The sequence below is a fragment of the Liolophura sinensis genome, chromosome 6 (genome assembly GCF_032854445.1).
Source record: "Liolophura sinensis isolate JHLJ2023 chromosome 6, CUHK_Ljap_v2, whole genome shotgun sequence".
Classification (NCBI taxonomy): Eukaryota; Metazoa; Mollusca; class Polyplacophora; order Chitonida; family Chitonidae; genus Liolophura; species Liolophura sinensis.
In genome coordinates this window covers 10783603-10796714 of record NC_088300.1, presented here as the reverse complement: position 1 = coordinate 10796714, position 13112 = coordinate 10783603, and the positions used below count along the sequence as shown (strand labels likewise).

General features: G+C 42.4%; 1 protein-coding gene across 1 annotated transcript; it reads right to left on the bottom strand.

Annotated features, from left to right (window-relative positions):
- Nucleotides 1–246: 246 nt before the first annotated feature.
- Nucleotides 247–12733, bottom strand: LOC135466883 (mitochondrial chaperone BCS1-like). Its single transcript, XM_064744638.1, has 5 exons — nt 12643–12733; nt 10341–11114; nt 8315–8470; nt 2513–2630; nt 247–502 (listed from the first exon to the last, which is right to left on the bottom strand). The coding sequence occupies exons 2-5, from the start codon at nt 11071–11073 to the stop codon at nt 247–249; spliced, it is 1263 nt and encodes a 420-aa protein (XP_064600708.1). The 5' UTR covers nt 11074–11114; nt 12643–12733.
- Between the last annotated feature and the right edge of the window lie 379 nt (nt 12734–13112).

The window sequence follows — 13112 nt, the reverse complement described above, 5'->3', positions numbered from 1 at the left end:
CACAGAAGAATGGCTATCACAATACACATGTTCAAGTACATGTGGACACATGTTGCTGTTGTCAAGGTCATCCAAATATCACAAGTTTTACTGCATTTCATTGAAAGGTGGTGACATCACTTCAGAATCAGCTATTTAATGACATATATTTAGGTATAAGTATGTACTTTGTGCAGCAGAATAAACAACAGGAGCCAGGAGTAAAACTGAAAACCTGTATTACAGAGTGAACTAAATGAGTAAGCATCACACTTTAGAGATCCTGTGTACATCTGCTAACATGGCGTCAGGATCAGTTTTATATAACATGAAGAAGCCTTGAACTTGCGCAGCGCTCACTGCTGCGCCTGCAGATGTGACAGCACGGGAAAACTCTGATGCCCTCTTCGCAGATTCGTCAGGATAAAATCTCATGAACAGCTGTTCCAACTGGTACGGAGATACATAGGTGATTTTCTCCTTCACGTCCACACGACCTGGTCGGATGAGAGCAGCATCTAGCCTAATGGAGAGACAGAAAGCATTTAGATTAACGTCTGCAACTGAACCTGTGGGACCACTATAACAAACACCATGGATGTGCGCAACTCAACCTGTGCGACCACTGTTACAACAACATGGAAGAGTGTAACTGAACATGTCGGACCACTGTTAGAACACCATGGAAGTGCGCTGCTGAACATGTGGGACCTCACTGTTACAAGACCAAGGAAGTATGCAAATGACCTCGTGGGACCATGGTTACAACACCATGGAAGTGTGCTGCTGAACATGTGGGACCACTGTTACAACACCATGGAGGTGCGCTGCTGACCCTGTGGGACCACGGTTACAACACCATGGAAGTGTGCTGCTAAACATATTAGACCTTGGTTACAACACCATGCAAGTGTGCTACTGAACCCAAGGGAGGAAGGTTACAAAACAACTGAAGTGTGCAACTGAACCTGTGGAACCACTGTTAGAACTCCATGGAAGTGTGTAACTCGACTGTTACAACATGGAAGTGTGTGACTGAGTAGATAACTAAACTCTTATAATACCATAGAAGTATGTGGCTGAACCGTCGCAATATCATGGAAGTATGTGACTGAACCGTTACAATATCATGGAAGTATGTGACTGAACTGCTAAAATATCATGGAAGTATATTAATGAACCATGACAATACCATGGAAGTGTGTGACTGAACCATTACAATATCATGGAAGTATGTAACTGAACTGTTACAAAATTATGGAAGTATGTTACTAAACCGTTACAATGTCATGGAAGTATGTGACTGAACCATTACAATACCATGGAAGTACGTCACTGAACCTCTCAAGCTACATGTACAGTTTACAATACCATGGCAGTCTATCAAACCTTTCAGTTTAGTTATGGCTTACTTAACCTGGTCTTGATTACAAGACTTCCTCACAAACATATTAAGTTCTCCAAAAGTTCTCATCTGAGGAAAGTTTTCTATGGTATGAAATATCAAACTGAAGCAAGATGGCATGAATTCCATGGGCTTATATACATGGTAAAAAACGGATTTGTTCAGAATAATTTGTCAATTAAGAACTGTTATAATTTCAGACAAGATTACAATTTACCAGGCCATATACTACTCCCACAAACCTAATTAATGATTAAAACTGATCTGAGAAAATAACATGAAACTGTCAAAGTGATAGCTCAATCATTTACCTGTACAAAAGCATGTATTCACTTGGCATCTTTATAACAGAAAGCTTTTCATCTTTCGTGATTTAAATGTTGAAAACACACAATCGCGACTAAGTCATCTAAGGAGGTCAGATGTAAGGTATAAGATGTAGGAGCTGTGTTTAGTGCAGTCTTGAGGCCAGTCTATAATACAATGGAGGGGAGACCACTTTTACACTTCACAGTTTGTTATCACACGGAGGAAGGGAGACTACTCTTGTCGTAAGCCATACCTTTTGTTTTGGAAACTATAAGATCAAGGGCTCTCATACATTACAAATTACTTGACACAAGATGGAGAAATGTCAATGTTACCTTTTCGTAAGGTGGTCTTAACATGGACCAACAAAATAATAACAGATTCCATGGAATCTTACACTTTCATGTAAACATGAGGTATTGAAAGAAAATCATCGCGTCTGAAGGTCGAGTTAAATTTGTCAAAAAAGCTCCCCTTGTTTTCCAAGATCTTGCAAAAATGTTTTTACTGATTACCCTACATGTACATGATCATAAACTTGCTCAGTCAAGTTCATTTTTAAAGGCAACTAAATGTCATAAATAGTGTTTTTGGTGTTGAAACTTACATTTTTCCAGTATCATCCCATGTTCCAAGCAAACCTCAAAACACTTATCCAATATCAACTCTCAGAAACAGGAAAAAATTAGCAAGTTGGTCATAGACGAAATTTATGGTCATTCACAGTACTTTAACACATGCATTGTGCCAATAATGATTGAGAAACCTGAAGACAGAATAAAGAACAAGAAGAGGATAGGTTACTGTAGAATTGCTCACCTCTCCAGGTAGTTGGTCGTCAAGAAGACTATTCTACCCTCTGCAGAAGCAACACCATCCAGTGCATTGAGGAGACCACTAAACGTCAGTCTGCCCATTCCCTGATAGGCTACTGGGTCTGTCAACACATACAAGCCACAATGTTATAGTCTGCCCTTTCCCTGATACGCTACTGGGTCTGTCAACATACACAAGCCACAATGTTATAGTCTGCTCATTCCCTGATAGGCTAGTGGGTCTGTCAACACATACAAGCCACAATGTTACAGTCAGTTCATTCCCTGATACACTACTGGGTCTGTCAACACATACAAGCCACAATGTTATAGTCTGTCCTTTCCCTGATACGCTACTGGGTCTGTCAACATACACAAGCCACAATGTTATAGTCTGTCCATTCCCTGATACGCTACTGGGTCTGTCAACACATACAAGCCACACTGTTACAGTCTGTCCATTCCCTGATACGCTACTAGGTCTGTCAACACATACAAGCCACAATGTTATAGTCTGTCCTTTCCCTGATAGGCTACTGGGTCTGTCAACACATACAAGCCACAATGTTATAGTCTGTCCTTTCCCTAATAGGCTACTGGGTCTGTCAACACACACAAGCCACAATGCTACAGTCTGTCCATTCCCTGATAGGCTACTGGGTCTGTCAACACACACAAGCCACAATGCTACAGTCTGTTCATTCCCTGATATGCTACTGGGTCTGTCAACACACACAAGCCACAATGCTACAGTCTGTCCATTCCCTGATAGGCTACTGGGTCTGTCAACACACACAAGCCACAATGCTACAGTCTGTTCATTCCCTGATATGCTACTGGATCTGTCAACATACACAAGCCACAATGTTATAGTCTGCCCTTTCCCTAATACGCTACTGGGTCTGTCAACAAACACAAGCCACAATGTTACAGTCTGTCCATTCCCTGATATGCTACTGGATCTGTCAACATACACAAGCCACAATGTTATAGTCTGCCCTTTCCCTAATACGCTACTGGGTCTGTCAACAAACACAAGCCACAATGTTACAGTCTGTCCATTCCTTGATAGGCTACTGGGTCTGTCAACACATACAAGCCACAATGTTATAGTCTGTCCATTCCCTGATAGGCTACTGGGTCTGTCAACACACACAAGCCACAATGTTAGAGCCTGCCCATTCCCTGATACGCTACTGGGTCTGTCAACACATACAAGCCACAATGTTATAGTCTGTCCTTTCCCTGATAGGCTACTGGGTCTGTCAACACATACACGCCACACTGTTATAGTCTGTCCATTCCCTGATATGCTACTGGGTCTGTCAACACATACAAGCCACAATGTTATAGTCTGTCCTTTCCCTGATAGGCTACTGGGTCTGTCAACACATACAAGCCACAATGTTATAGTCTGTCCATTCCTTGATACGCTACTGGGTCTGTCAACACATAGAAGCCACAATGTTATAGTCTGTCCTTTCCCTGATAGGCTACTGGGTCTGTCAACACACACACGCCACACTGTTATAGTCTGTCCATTCCCTGATATGCTACTGGATCTGTCAACATACACAAGCCTCAATGTTATAGTCTGCCCATTCCCTGATACGCTACTGGGTCTGTCAACACATACAAGCCACACTGTTACAGTCTGTCCATTCCCTGATACGCTACTGGGTCTGTCAACACATACAAGCCACAATGTTATAGTCTGTCCTTTCCCTGATAGGCTACTGGGTCTGTCAACACACACAAGCCACAATGTTATAGTCTGTCCATTCCCTGATAGGCTACTGGGTCTGTCAACACAGACAAGCCACAATGTTAGAGCCTGCCCATTCCCTGATAGGCTACTGGGTCTGTCAACACACACAAGTCGCAGCGTTACACCCTGTCCATTCCCTGATATGCTACTGGGTCTGTCAATACACACAAGCCACAATGTCACAGCCTGCTCATTCCCTGATAGGCTACTGGGTCTGTCAATATACACAAGTCACAATGTTAGAGCCTGTCCATTCCCTGATACGCTACTGGGTCTGTCAACACACACAAGCCACAATGCTACAGTCTGTCCATTCCCTGATAGGCTACTGGGTCTGTCAACACATACAAGCCACAATGTTACAGTCTGTCCATTCCCTGATAGGCTACTGGGTCTGTCAACACACACAAGCCACAATGTTAGAGCCTGCCCATTCCCTGATACGCTACTGGGCCTGTCAACACATACAAGCCACAATGTTACAGTCTGTCCTTTCCTTGATATGCTACTGGATCTGTCAATACACACAAGTCGCAGTGTTACAGTATGCCCATTCCCTGATATGCTACTGGATCTGTCAACATACACAAGCCACAATGTTATAGTCTGTCCTTTCCCTGATAGGCTACTGGGTCTGTCAACACATACAAGCCACAATGTTACAGTCTGTCCATTCTCTGATATGCTACTGGATCTGTCAACATACACAAGCCACAATGTTATAGTCTGTCCTTTCCCTGATACGCTACTGGGTCTGTCAACACACACAAACCACAATGTTATAGTCTGTCCATTCCCTGATACGCTACTGGGTCTGTCAACAAAATGTTACAACCTGTCCATTCCCTGATAGGTTACTTGGTCTGTCAACACCAAAGTCACAATGTCAGAGCCTGTCCATTCCCTGATAGGCTACATAATCTGTCAATACACACAAGTCACAATGTTATAGCCTGCCCATTCCCTGATAGGCTACTGGGTCTGTCAATACAGACAAGTCTCAATGTTATAGCCTGCCCATTCCCTGATAGGCTACATGGTCTGTCAATACACACAAGTGACAATGTTATAGCCTGCCCATTCCCTGATAGGCTATTGGGTCTGTCAATACAGACAAGTCTCAATGTTATAGTCTGCTCATTCCCTGATAGGCTAGTGGGTTTGTCAACACATACAAGCCACAATGTTATAGCCTGCCCATTCCCTGATACGCTACTGGGTCTGTCAATACACACAAGTGACAATGTTATAGCCTGCCCATTCCCTGATAGGCTACTGGGTCTGTCAATACACACAAGTCACAATGTTATAGCCTGCCCATTCCCTGATACGCTACTGGGTCTGTCAATACACACAAGTGACAATGTTATAGCCTGCCCATTCCCTGATAGGCTATTGGGTCTGTCAATACAGACAAGTCTCAATGTTATAGTCTGCTCATTCCCTGATAGGCTAGTGGGTCTGTCAACACATACAAGCCACAATGTTATAGTCTGCCCATTCCCTGATACGCTACTGGGTCTGTCAATACACACAAGTGACAATGTTATAGCCTGCCCATTCCCTGATAGGCTACTGGGTCTGTCAATACACACAAGTCTCAATGTTATAGCCTGCCCATTCCCTGATAGGCTACATGGTCTGTCAACACACACTAGTCACAATGTTATAGCCTGCCCATTCCCTGATACGCTACTGGGTCTGTCAATACACACAAGTCGCAGTGTTACAGTATGCCCATTCCCTGATAGGCTACTGGGTCTGTCAATACACACAAGTCTCAATGTCACAGCCTGCTCATTCTCTGATAGGCTACTGGGTCTGTCAATACACACAAGTCTCAATGTCATAGCCTCCTCATTCCCTGATAGGCTACTAGGTCTGTCAATACACACAAGTCACAATGTTATAGCCTGTCCATTCCCTGATACGCTACTGGGTCTGTCAATACACACAAGTCGCAGTGTTACAGTATGCCCATTCCCTGATAGGCTACTGGGTCTGTCAATACACACAAGTCTCAATGTCACAGCCTGCTCATTATCTGATAGGCTACTGGGTCTGTCAACACACACAAGTCACAATGTTATAGCCTGCCCATTCCCTGATACGCTACTGGGTCTGTCAATACACACAAGTCTCAATGTTATAGCCTGCCCATTCCCTGATAGGCTACATGGTCTGTCAATACACACAAGTGACAATGTTAGAGACTGCTCATTCCCTGATAGGCTATTGGGTCTGTCAATACACAGAAGTCACAATGTTATAGCCTGCCCATTCCCTGATAGGCTACTGGGTCTGTCAACAAAATGTTACAACCTGTCCATTCCCTGATAGGTTACTTGGTCGGTCAACACCAAAGTCACAATGTCAGAGCCTGTCCATTCCCTGATAGGCCACATGGTCTGTCAACACACACAAGTCACAATGTTATAGCCTGCCCATTACCTGATAGGCTACTGGGTCAGTCAACACACATAAGTCGCAATGTTACAGCCTGTCCATTCCCCAATAGGCTACTGGGTCTGTCAACAAAATGTTTAAACCTGTCCATTCCCTGATAGGCTACTTGGTCTGTCAACACAAAAGTCACAATGTTAGAGCCTGCTCATTCCCTGATACGCTATTGGGTCTGTCAATACACACAAGTCACAATGTTATAGCCTGCCCATTCCCTGATAGGCTACTGGGTCTGTCAACAAAATGTTACAACCTGTCCATTCCCTGATAGGTTACTTGGTCTGTCAACACCAAAGTCACAATGTCAGAGCCTGTCCATTCCCTGATAGGCTACATGGTCTGTCAACACACACAAGTCACAATGTTATAGCCTGCCCATTACCTGATAGGCTACTGGGTCTGTCAACAAAATGTTACAACCTGTCCATTCCCTGATAGGTTACTTGGTCTGTCAACACCAAAGTCACAATGTCAGAGCCTGTCCATTCCCTGATAGGCTACATGGTCTGTCAACACACACAAGTCGCAATGTTACAGCCTGTCCATTCCCTAATAGGCTACTTGGTCTGTCAACACAAAAGTCACAATGTTATAGCCTGCCCATTCCCTGATACGCTACTGGGTCTGTCAACACAAGTCACAATATTATAGCCTGTCCATCCCCAGAATAGCTACATGGTCTGTCAATACACACAAGTCACAATGTTATAGCCTGCCCATTCCCTGATAGGCTACTGGGTCTGTCAATACACACTAGTCACAATGTTAGAGCCTGCCCATTCCCTGTTAGGCTACATGGTCTGTCAACACACACTAGTCGCAGTGCTACAGCCTGTCCATTCCCTGATACGCTACTGGGTCTGTCAATACACAAAAGCCACAATGTCACAGCCTGCTCATTCCCTGATAGGCTACTGGGTCTGTCAATATACACTAGTCATAATGTTAGAGCCTGCCCATTCCCTGTTAGGCTACTGGGTCTGTCAACACACACAAGTCGCATTGTTACAGCCTGTCCATTCCCTGATACGCTACTGGGTCTGTCAATACACAAAAGCCACAATGTCACAGCCTGCTCATTCCCTGATAGGCTACTGGGTCTGTCAATACACACAAGTCACAATGTTAGAGCCTGTCCATTCCCTGATAGGCTACTGGGTCTGTCAACACACACAAGCCACAATGTCATAGTCTGCCCATTCCCTGATAGGCTACTGGGTCTGTCAACACACATAAGTCGCAATGTTACAGCCTGTTCATTCCCTGATAGGCTACTGGATCTCTCAACAAACAAAAGTCACAAGGTTACAGGTTGTCCATTCCCTGATAGGCTACTAGGTCTGTCAACACACACAAGTCACAGTGTTACAGCCTGTCCATTTTCTGATAGGCTACTGGGTCTGTCAACACACAAAAGTCACAAGGTTACAGTCTGCTGATTCCATGATAGGTTACTGGGTCTGTCAACATACACAAATCTGCCAGTCAATATACTACATCAGCAAATCATCTAAACTTGAGAAAATTCCCACACAGATAAACAAACTTCCTCCTCAAACCTGGGCTAAAACTTACTTTCTGCTGCCAGATCTCTGCTTATGAAGGCTGCATCAATGTCCTCTAACAAAATAATACTTTGTTCTGGGGCGGAAGTCAATAAGTGGTTTAGTCTGTCATCAGAAAGTCCTCGCTCACTCAGGTTGAGCACACAAATACTATAGTCCAGTTCACCTGAAATAAGAGCATGGGAACTATAGTCACGCTCAACTGAAATAAGAGCACAGCAAGTATAATCCACCTCACCTAAAACAAGAACATTACAACAATAGTCCAGCTGACCTGAATCAAGAACATAGCAGCTATAGTCCAGTTTATCTGATATGAGAACATAGGAACTGTATATTCCAGCTCATATGAAGTAAGAACATGGAAACTATAGTCCAGCTCACCTGAAAAAAGATCATAGGAACTCTATATTCCAGTTCACCTGAAATAAGAACATAGCAGCTATAGTCCAGTTTATCTGATATGAGAACATAGGAACTGTATATTCCAGCTCATATGAAATAAGAACATGGAAACTATAGTCCAGCTCACCTGAAAAAAGATCATAGGAACTCTATATTCCAGTTCACCTGAAATAAGAACACAGCTATAATCCAGCTTATCTGATATAAGGACACAGGAACTGTATATTCCAGCTCACATGAAACAAGAACATGGAAACTAGTCCAGCTCACCTAAAAAAAGATCATAGGAACTGTATATTCCAGTTCACCTGAAATAAGAACATGTGGACTATAGTCCAGCTTACCTGAAATAAGAACAGAGCAACTACATGTATAGACCAGCTCAGCTGGAATAAAAACATGGCAGCTGTAGTCCAACTCACCTGAATTAAGAACACAGCAACTATAATGCAGCTCACCTGAAACATGAACTTGGGAACTATAGTCCAGTTCACCTGAAACAAGAACAAAGCAACGATAATCCAGCTCACCTGAATTAAGAACATAGCAAATATAATCCAGCTCCCCTAAAATAAAAACACAGCAACCAAAGTCAATCTTACCTGAAACAAGAACACACCAGCTATACTCCAGCTTGTCTGATAAAAAAACATAGGTCCTGTACATTCCAGCTCACCTGAATTAAGAACATAGCCTGAATAAAAACACAGCATCTAAAGTGCAGCTCACCTGAATTAAGAGCATAGCAACTATAATCCAGCTCACCTGAAACAAGAACATGATAATTATAGTCTAGTTCATCTGGAATAAGAGCACGCCAACTAAAGTCCAGAACACAGGAATTGTATACTCCAGCTCGCCTGAAATAAAAACATAGCATCTATACTGCAGCTCACCCGAATTAAGAACACAGAAACTATAATCCAGCTCACCTGAATTAAGATTTGAACATAGCAACTATAGTCCAGCTCATCTGGAATAAGAGCACGCCAACTAAAGTCCAGCTCACCTGAAATAAGAACATAGCAACTATAGTCCAGCTAACCTAAACAAGAACATACACACTATAGTCCAGCTCATCTGAAATAAGAACACAGCAACAATACTCCAGTTCACTTGAATTAAGAACATAGCAACAATAGTCCAGCTCACCTGAAATAAGAACACAGGAACTATACATGTACAATAGTCCAGTTCGTCTGAGATTGAAACACAGCAACTATAGTCCAGCTTATCTAAAATAAGAACACAGCAACTATAGTCCAGCTTACATGAAATATAAACATAGCCATTATAGTTCAGCTCACATGAAGCAACACCAGAGCAACCATAGTCTAGCTCAACGCAAATAAGAACATAGCAATTGTGGTCCTGATTGCTCGCCTACATGTAAATTGTAGTAGCAAGACTGAATGAGCAGCACATGATTTTTAAAAAGTTATTTATGAATCAATCACTTCTATGCTACACCTTTCAATTTCACACAGGCAAAATGTCAACTGATATACATGTACATGTATGTGTATGACCATTGTCTATTTTAAAGACCATCTAAATAATATATTTCGTTTAATGCATAAAAGTTAGCAGCACAAATAAAAAGCTGGGCTGGTTTATGTTGAAAACCTTACCTGAGAGGGCTGTGATGTAGCTACTTTTGCCACAGCCTGGAGGCCCATAGAGTAAATACCCTCTCCTGTAAGGGATGCCACGCTCCATGTACCACTTGGGACTGTTAATAAACTCACGAATATCTGTCAGAATCCTCTCAGATATTCCTTGGTCTAATACCACAGATGTGATTGGTCGTTTCCTGCGGGGATAACCCTGCTGACGCCATTCTGGGCCAATGGCTGTATACATTATAGTCCTTCCCTCACGCTTCTGTAATGCTAAATGCCGTGCCTCTTCTAGAATATCAAAATAGATGGCACGGTTTTGCCCCATAGCAGTAAGTGTAACAGTCTCCCAGGGAATACCAGAATGTAAATCCAACATTTGCTTCTCGCGAGTCCTTTCTACACGAATCCATGTGTTTTTATACCTGAAGAAATGACTACCTGGGCTGGGCACAAAGTCAAACTGGGTGTTGATTCGTCCTGCCTCTGTTTGGTGGAAGCTGGTCTCCACGCTGAGATGCTGGGTGCGTGTGCCCTTCGTAGAGATCCACTGTAACAGCCACAGATAACTCTTGTCTTTACTTGGCACCTCCAATGTAATCATGCAGTGCCGCCGGAACAAGATCATCCCATACTGACTGCCTTTGCGCAGGATAGCAGCAGCAGCCCCTACACCAAACAACCCTGCCCCAGCACCAAAGTATGGGTTTGCCTGAAGAGAGCTGATAATCTCAGAGACACCCATTATCCACGGATGGTAAGATAGGTACTGCACTCAGCTGCAGTCTGTAATGAGAAAACAATCTAGATAAATTTACAGACACTTGTACATGTGTCGGATTCAGTCACAGTCTGTATCATGAGAAAAGTCTGAATAAATTCACAGACAAATGTTTACATACATGTGTGCTTTCTACTTTACTCAGTGACAGATATAATATTTAAAAATACAAAACAGAATGAAAGTATGATTAATACTGTTATGTGCACGACTGCCATCAGTTTCTAAATTTAGCTTACCACTATTTACATATGATGAGTTCAGTGCCTGCTGTCAGCCTCTACCTTAGAATATTCCAGAATGCGCTCAGTTCGGTGCCTGTTTGTTTACATCAAGTATTCAGGAATTTTCTTATTCTAGACAATTCCACCAGGCTATATAAGACCTATGAAAGCAGGTCAAACGGAGAGAAAGGAGAATTATTGACAGTTTTGGATACTTTCGCTGTGTGTTACTTTAGTAGGCCTTTTGTGCTGAATTTTGGTGTCTTTATAGCCTCTGGCTTTATTATATCCAATCTCCACCGAGCACTTGTTCAGTCTGAACTTGTATGTTTAATTTGTGCTCTTGTATACACAGTGCCTATTAGTACACGGACCCTGTCTGTGGAATTTTGTGTATATTTCGTCATACACTCAGTTATACTGTGGATTTTCCCTCTTGTGAATTTGCCTCTGAGCATTTATTCCTGTGTGGTATATATTGTGGAATATATGCGTCCGTTTGGACTTGACACCGTAAGTACTTTAGTATTTGTATAGATACTGCTATCCTTTCTTGTTAAACTTAAGTACTTTAGTATTTGTATAAGTCTTATTATCTGTTCTTGTTAAAGCTAATAAACTGTTGTAAAATAAAATCTGCTGGTTTTGGTTACTTTTTTGTGCGGCTAAACTGTCGTGTATTTCGAACAAGCCATCTCTTTATAATACTGACAGTTTGGGTCGTAACAATACATTTATTACAGAATAATTATACAAGGTTGGTCTATCCTGTTATGCTGTTTGCCACCAAACCAGGTAGGGGATTAAGTGTCAAAATTCAGTAATGAAAGATCACCAGTATGACCTGTCTCGGGATTGAACTCCAGGCCTCCAGCTTAAACCATGCACCCTCTACCACTCCATAATAGCTACCATGCAGTTATACCCTTTTGTAATGTCAGCACAAATGATGTTTTCACAAATGATGTCAAATAAGCTGAGCAGACAGCTACAATGTATTCAACGTTTTCCTGCAGTTCCCTGTGACAGAACCTTGTGTTATATTAGGAGGCTAGTATGGCAGATCCTAACTGAATTGTTATACATGTAGTCGGTATGCGAATCCCGGTATCAGTACAACTGATTATATAACAGGAATCAGTCCAACAGAACAGCCAGTAGCAGGGAGCGAGGTGAGAGGTGGCAGGCCTACTGCAAAATCATGGGCAATGTACGATATATACGTTGGCCTATAACATGGTCTTGTTGTTGTTGTAACATGTTACGCTCTAAAGTAAAATGCGACAATACAGTTGAATTTTCATGTCACCTATTCAGATGATTGCCTTGGAAATCGCACGTGGGCGACAGTTCAAATTAGTTGGACAACGTCCTCTATGATTTCACCCCTCACGTGTTTGTGGGCGCCGACATCTTGAAATCGTAAACATTGCTTTTTATGAATATTCATCATGAGGGACTTGCCGGTACTGATTACCTCCCTTACTGAATTGCTGGTGCTTAAATATTACAACACTGGTTTGCTGCAACTATCAAAACCTTGACCAATGACATTGCGTGTTCGAATCCAGCTTTCGCTATATTTCGCTTATTTTCTCCACAACAGGCCATATCACGAAATACATCATCAATATAGTCCATAGATCAAATATTACCGCTACCAAAAAATCTAAAGAATTAAATAAAGTCTGCTTGTACTATATCAGGTAGCATACACATTTATACTGATCTTTCTTCTTATGCTTAGGCCAAGCTACTTAGTTCTTTATTAAGTCAAGG

Bases quoted from the DNA above. Each gene is read 5' to 3' on its own strand.
- LOC135466883 (XM_064744638.1), bottom strand. From the start codon at position 11,073: ATGGGTGTCTCTGAGATTATCAGCTCTCTTCAGGCAAACCCATACTTT. The intron at 2,631-8,314 runs GTAAGTTTTAGC...ATGTGTTGACAG, and splicing joins CAGAGATCTGGCAGCAGAAA to ACCCAGTAGCCTATCAGGGA. The intron at 503-2,512 runs GTGAGCAATTCT...TCTCTCCATTAG, and splicing joins ACGACCAACTACCTGGAGAG to GCTAGATGCTGCTCTCATCC.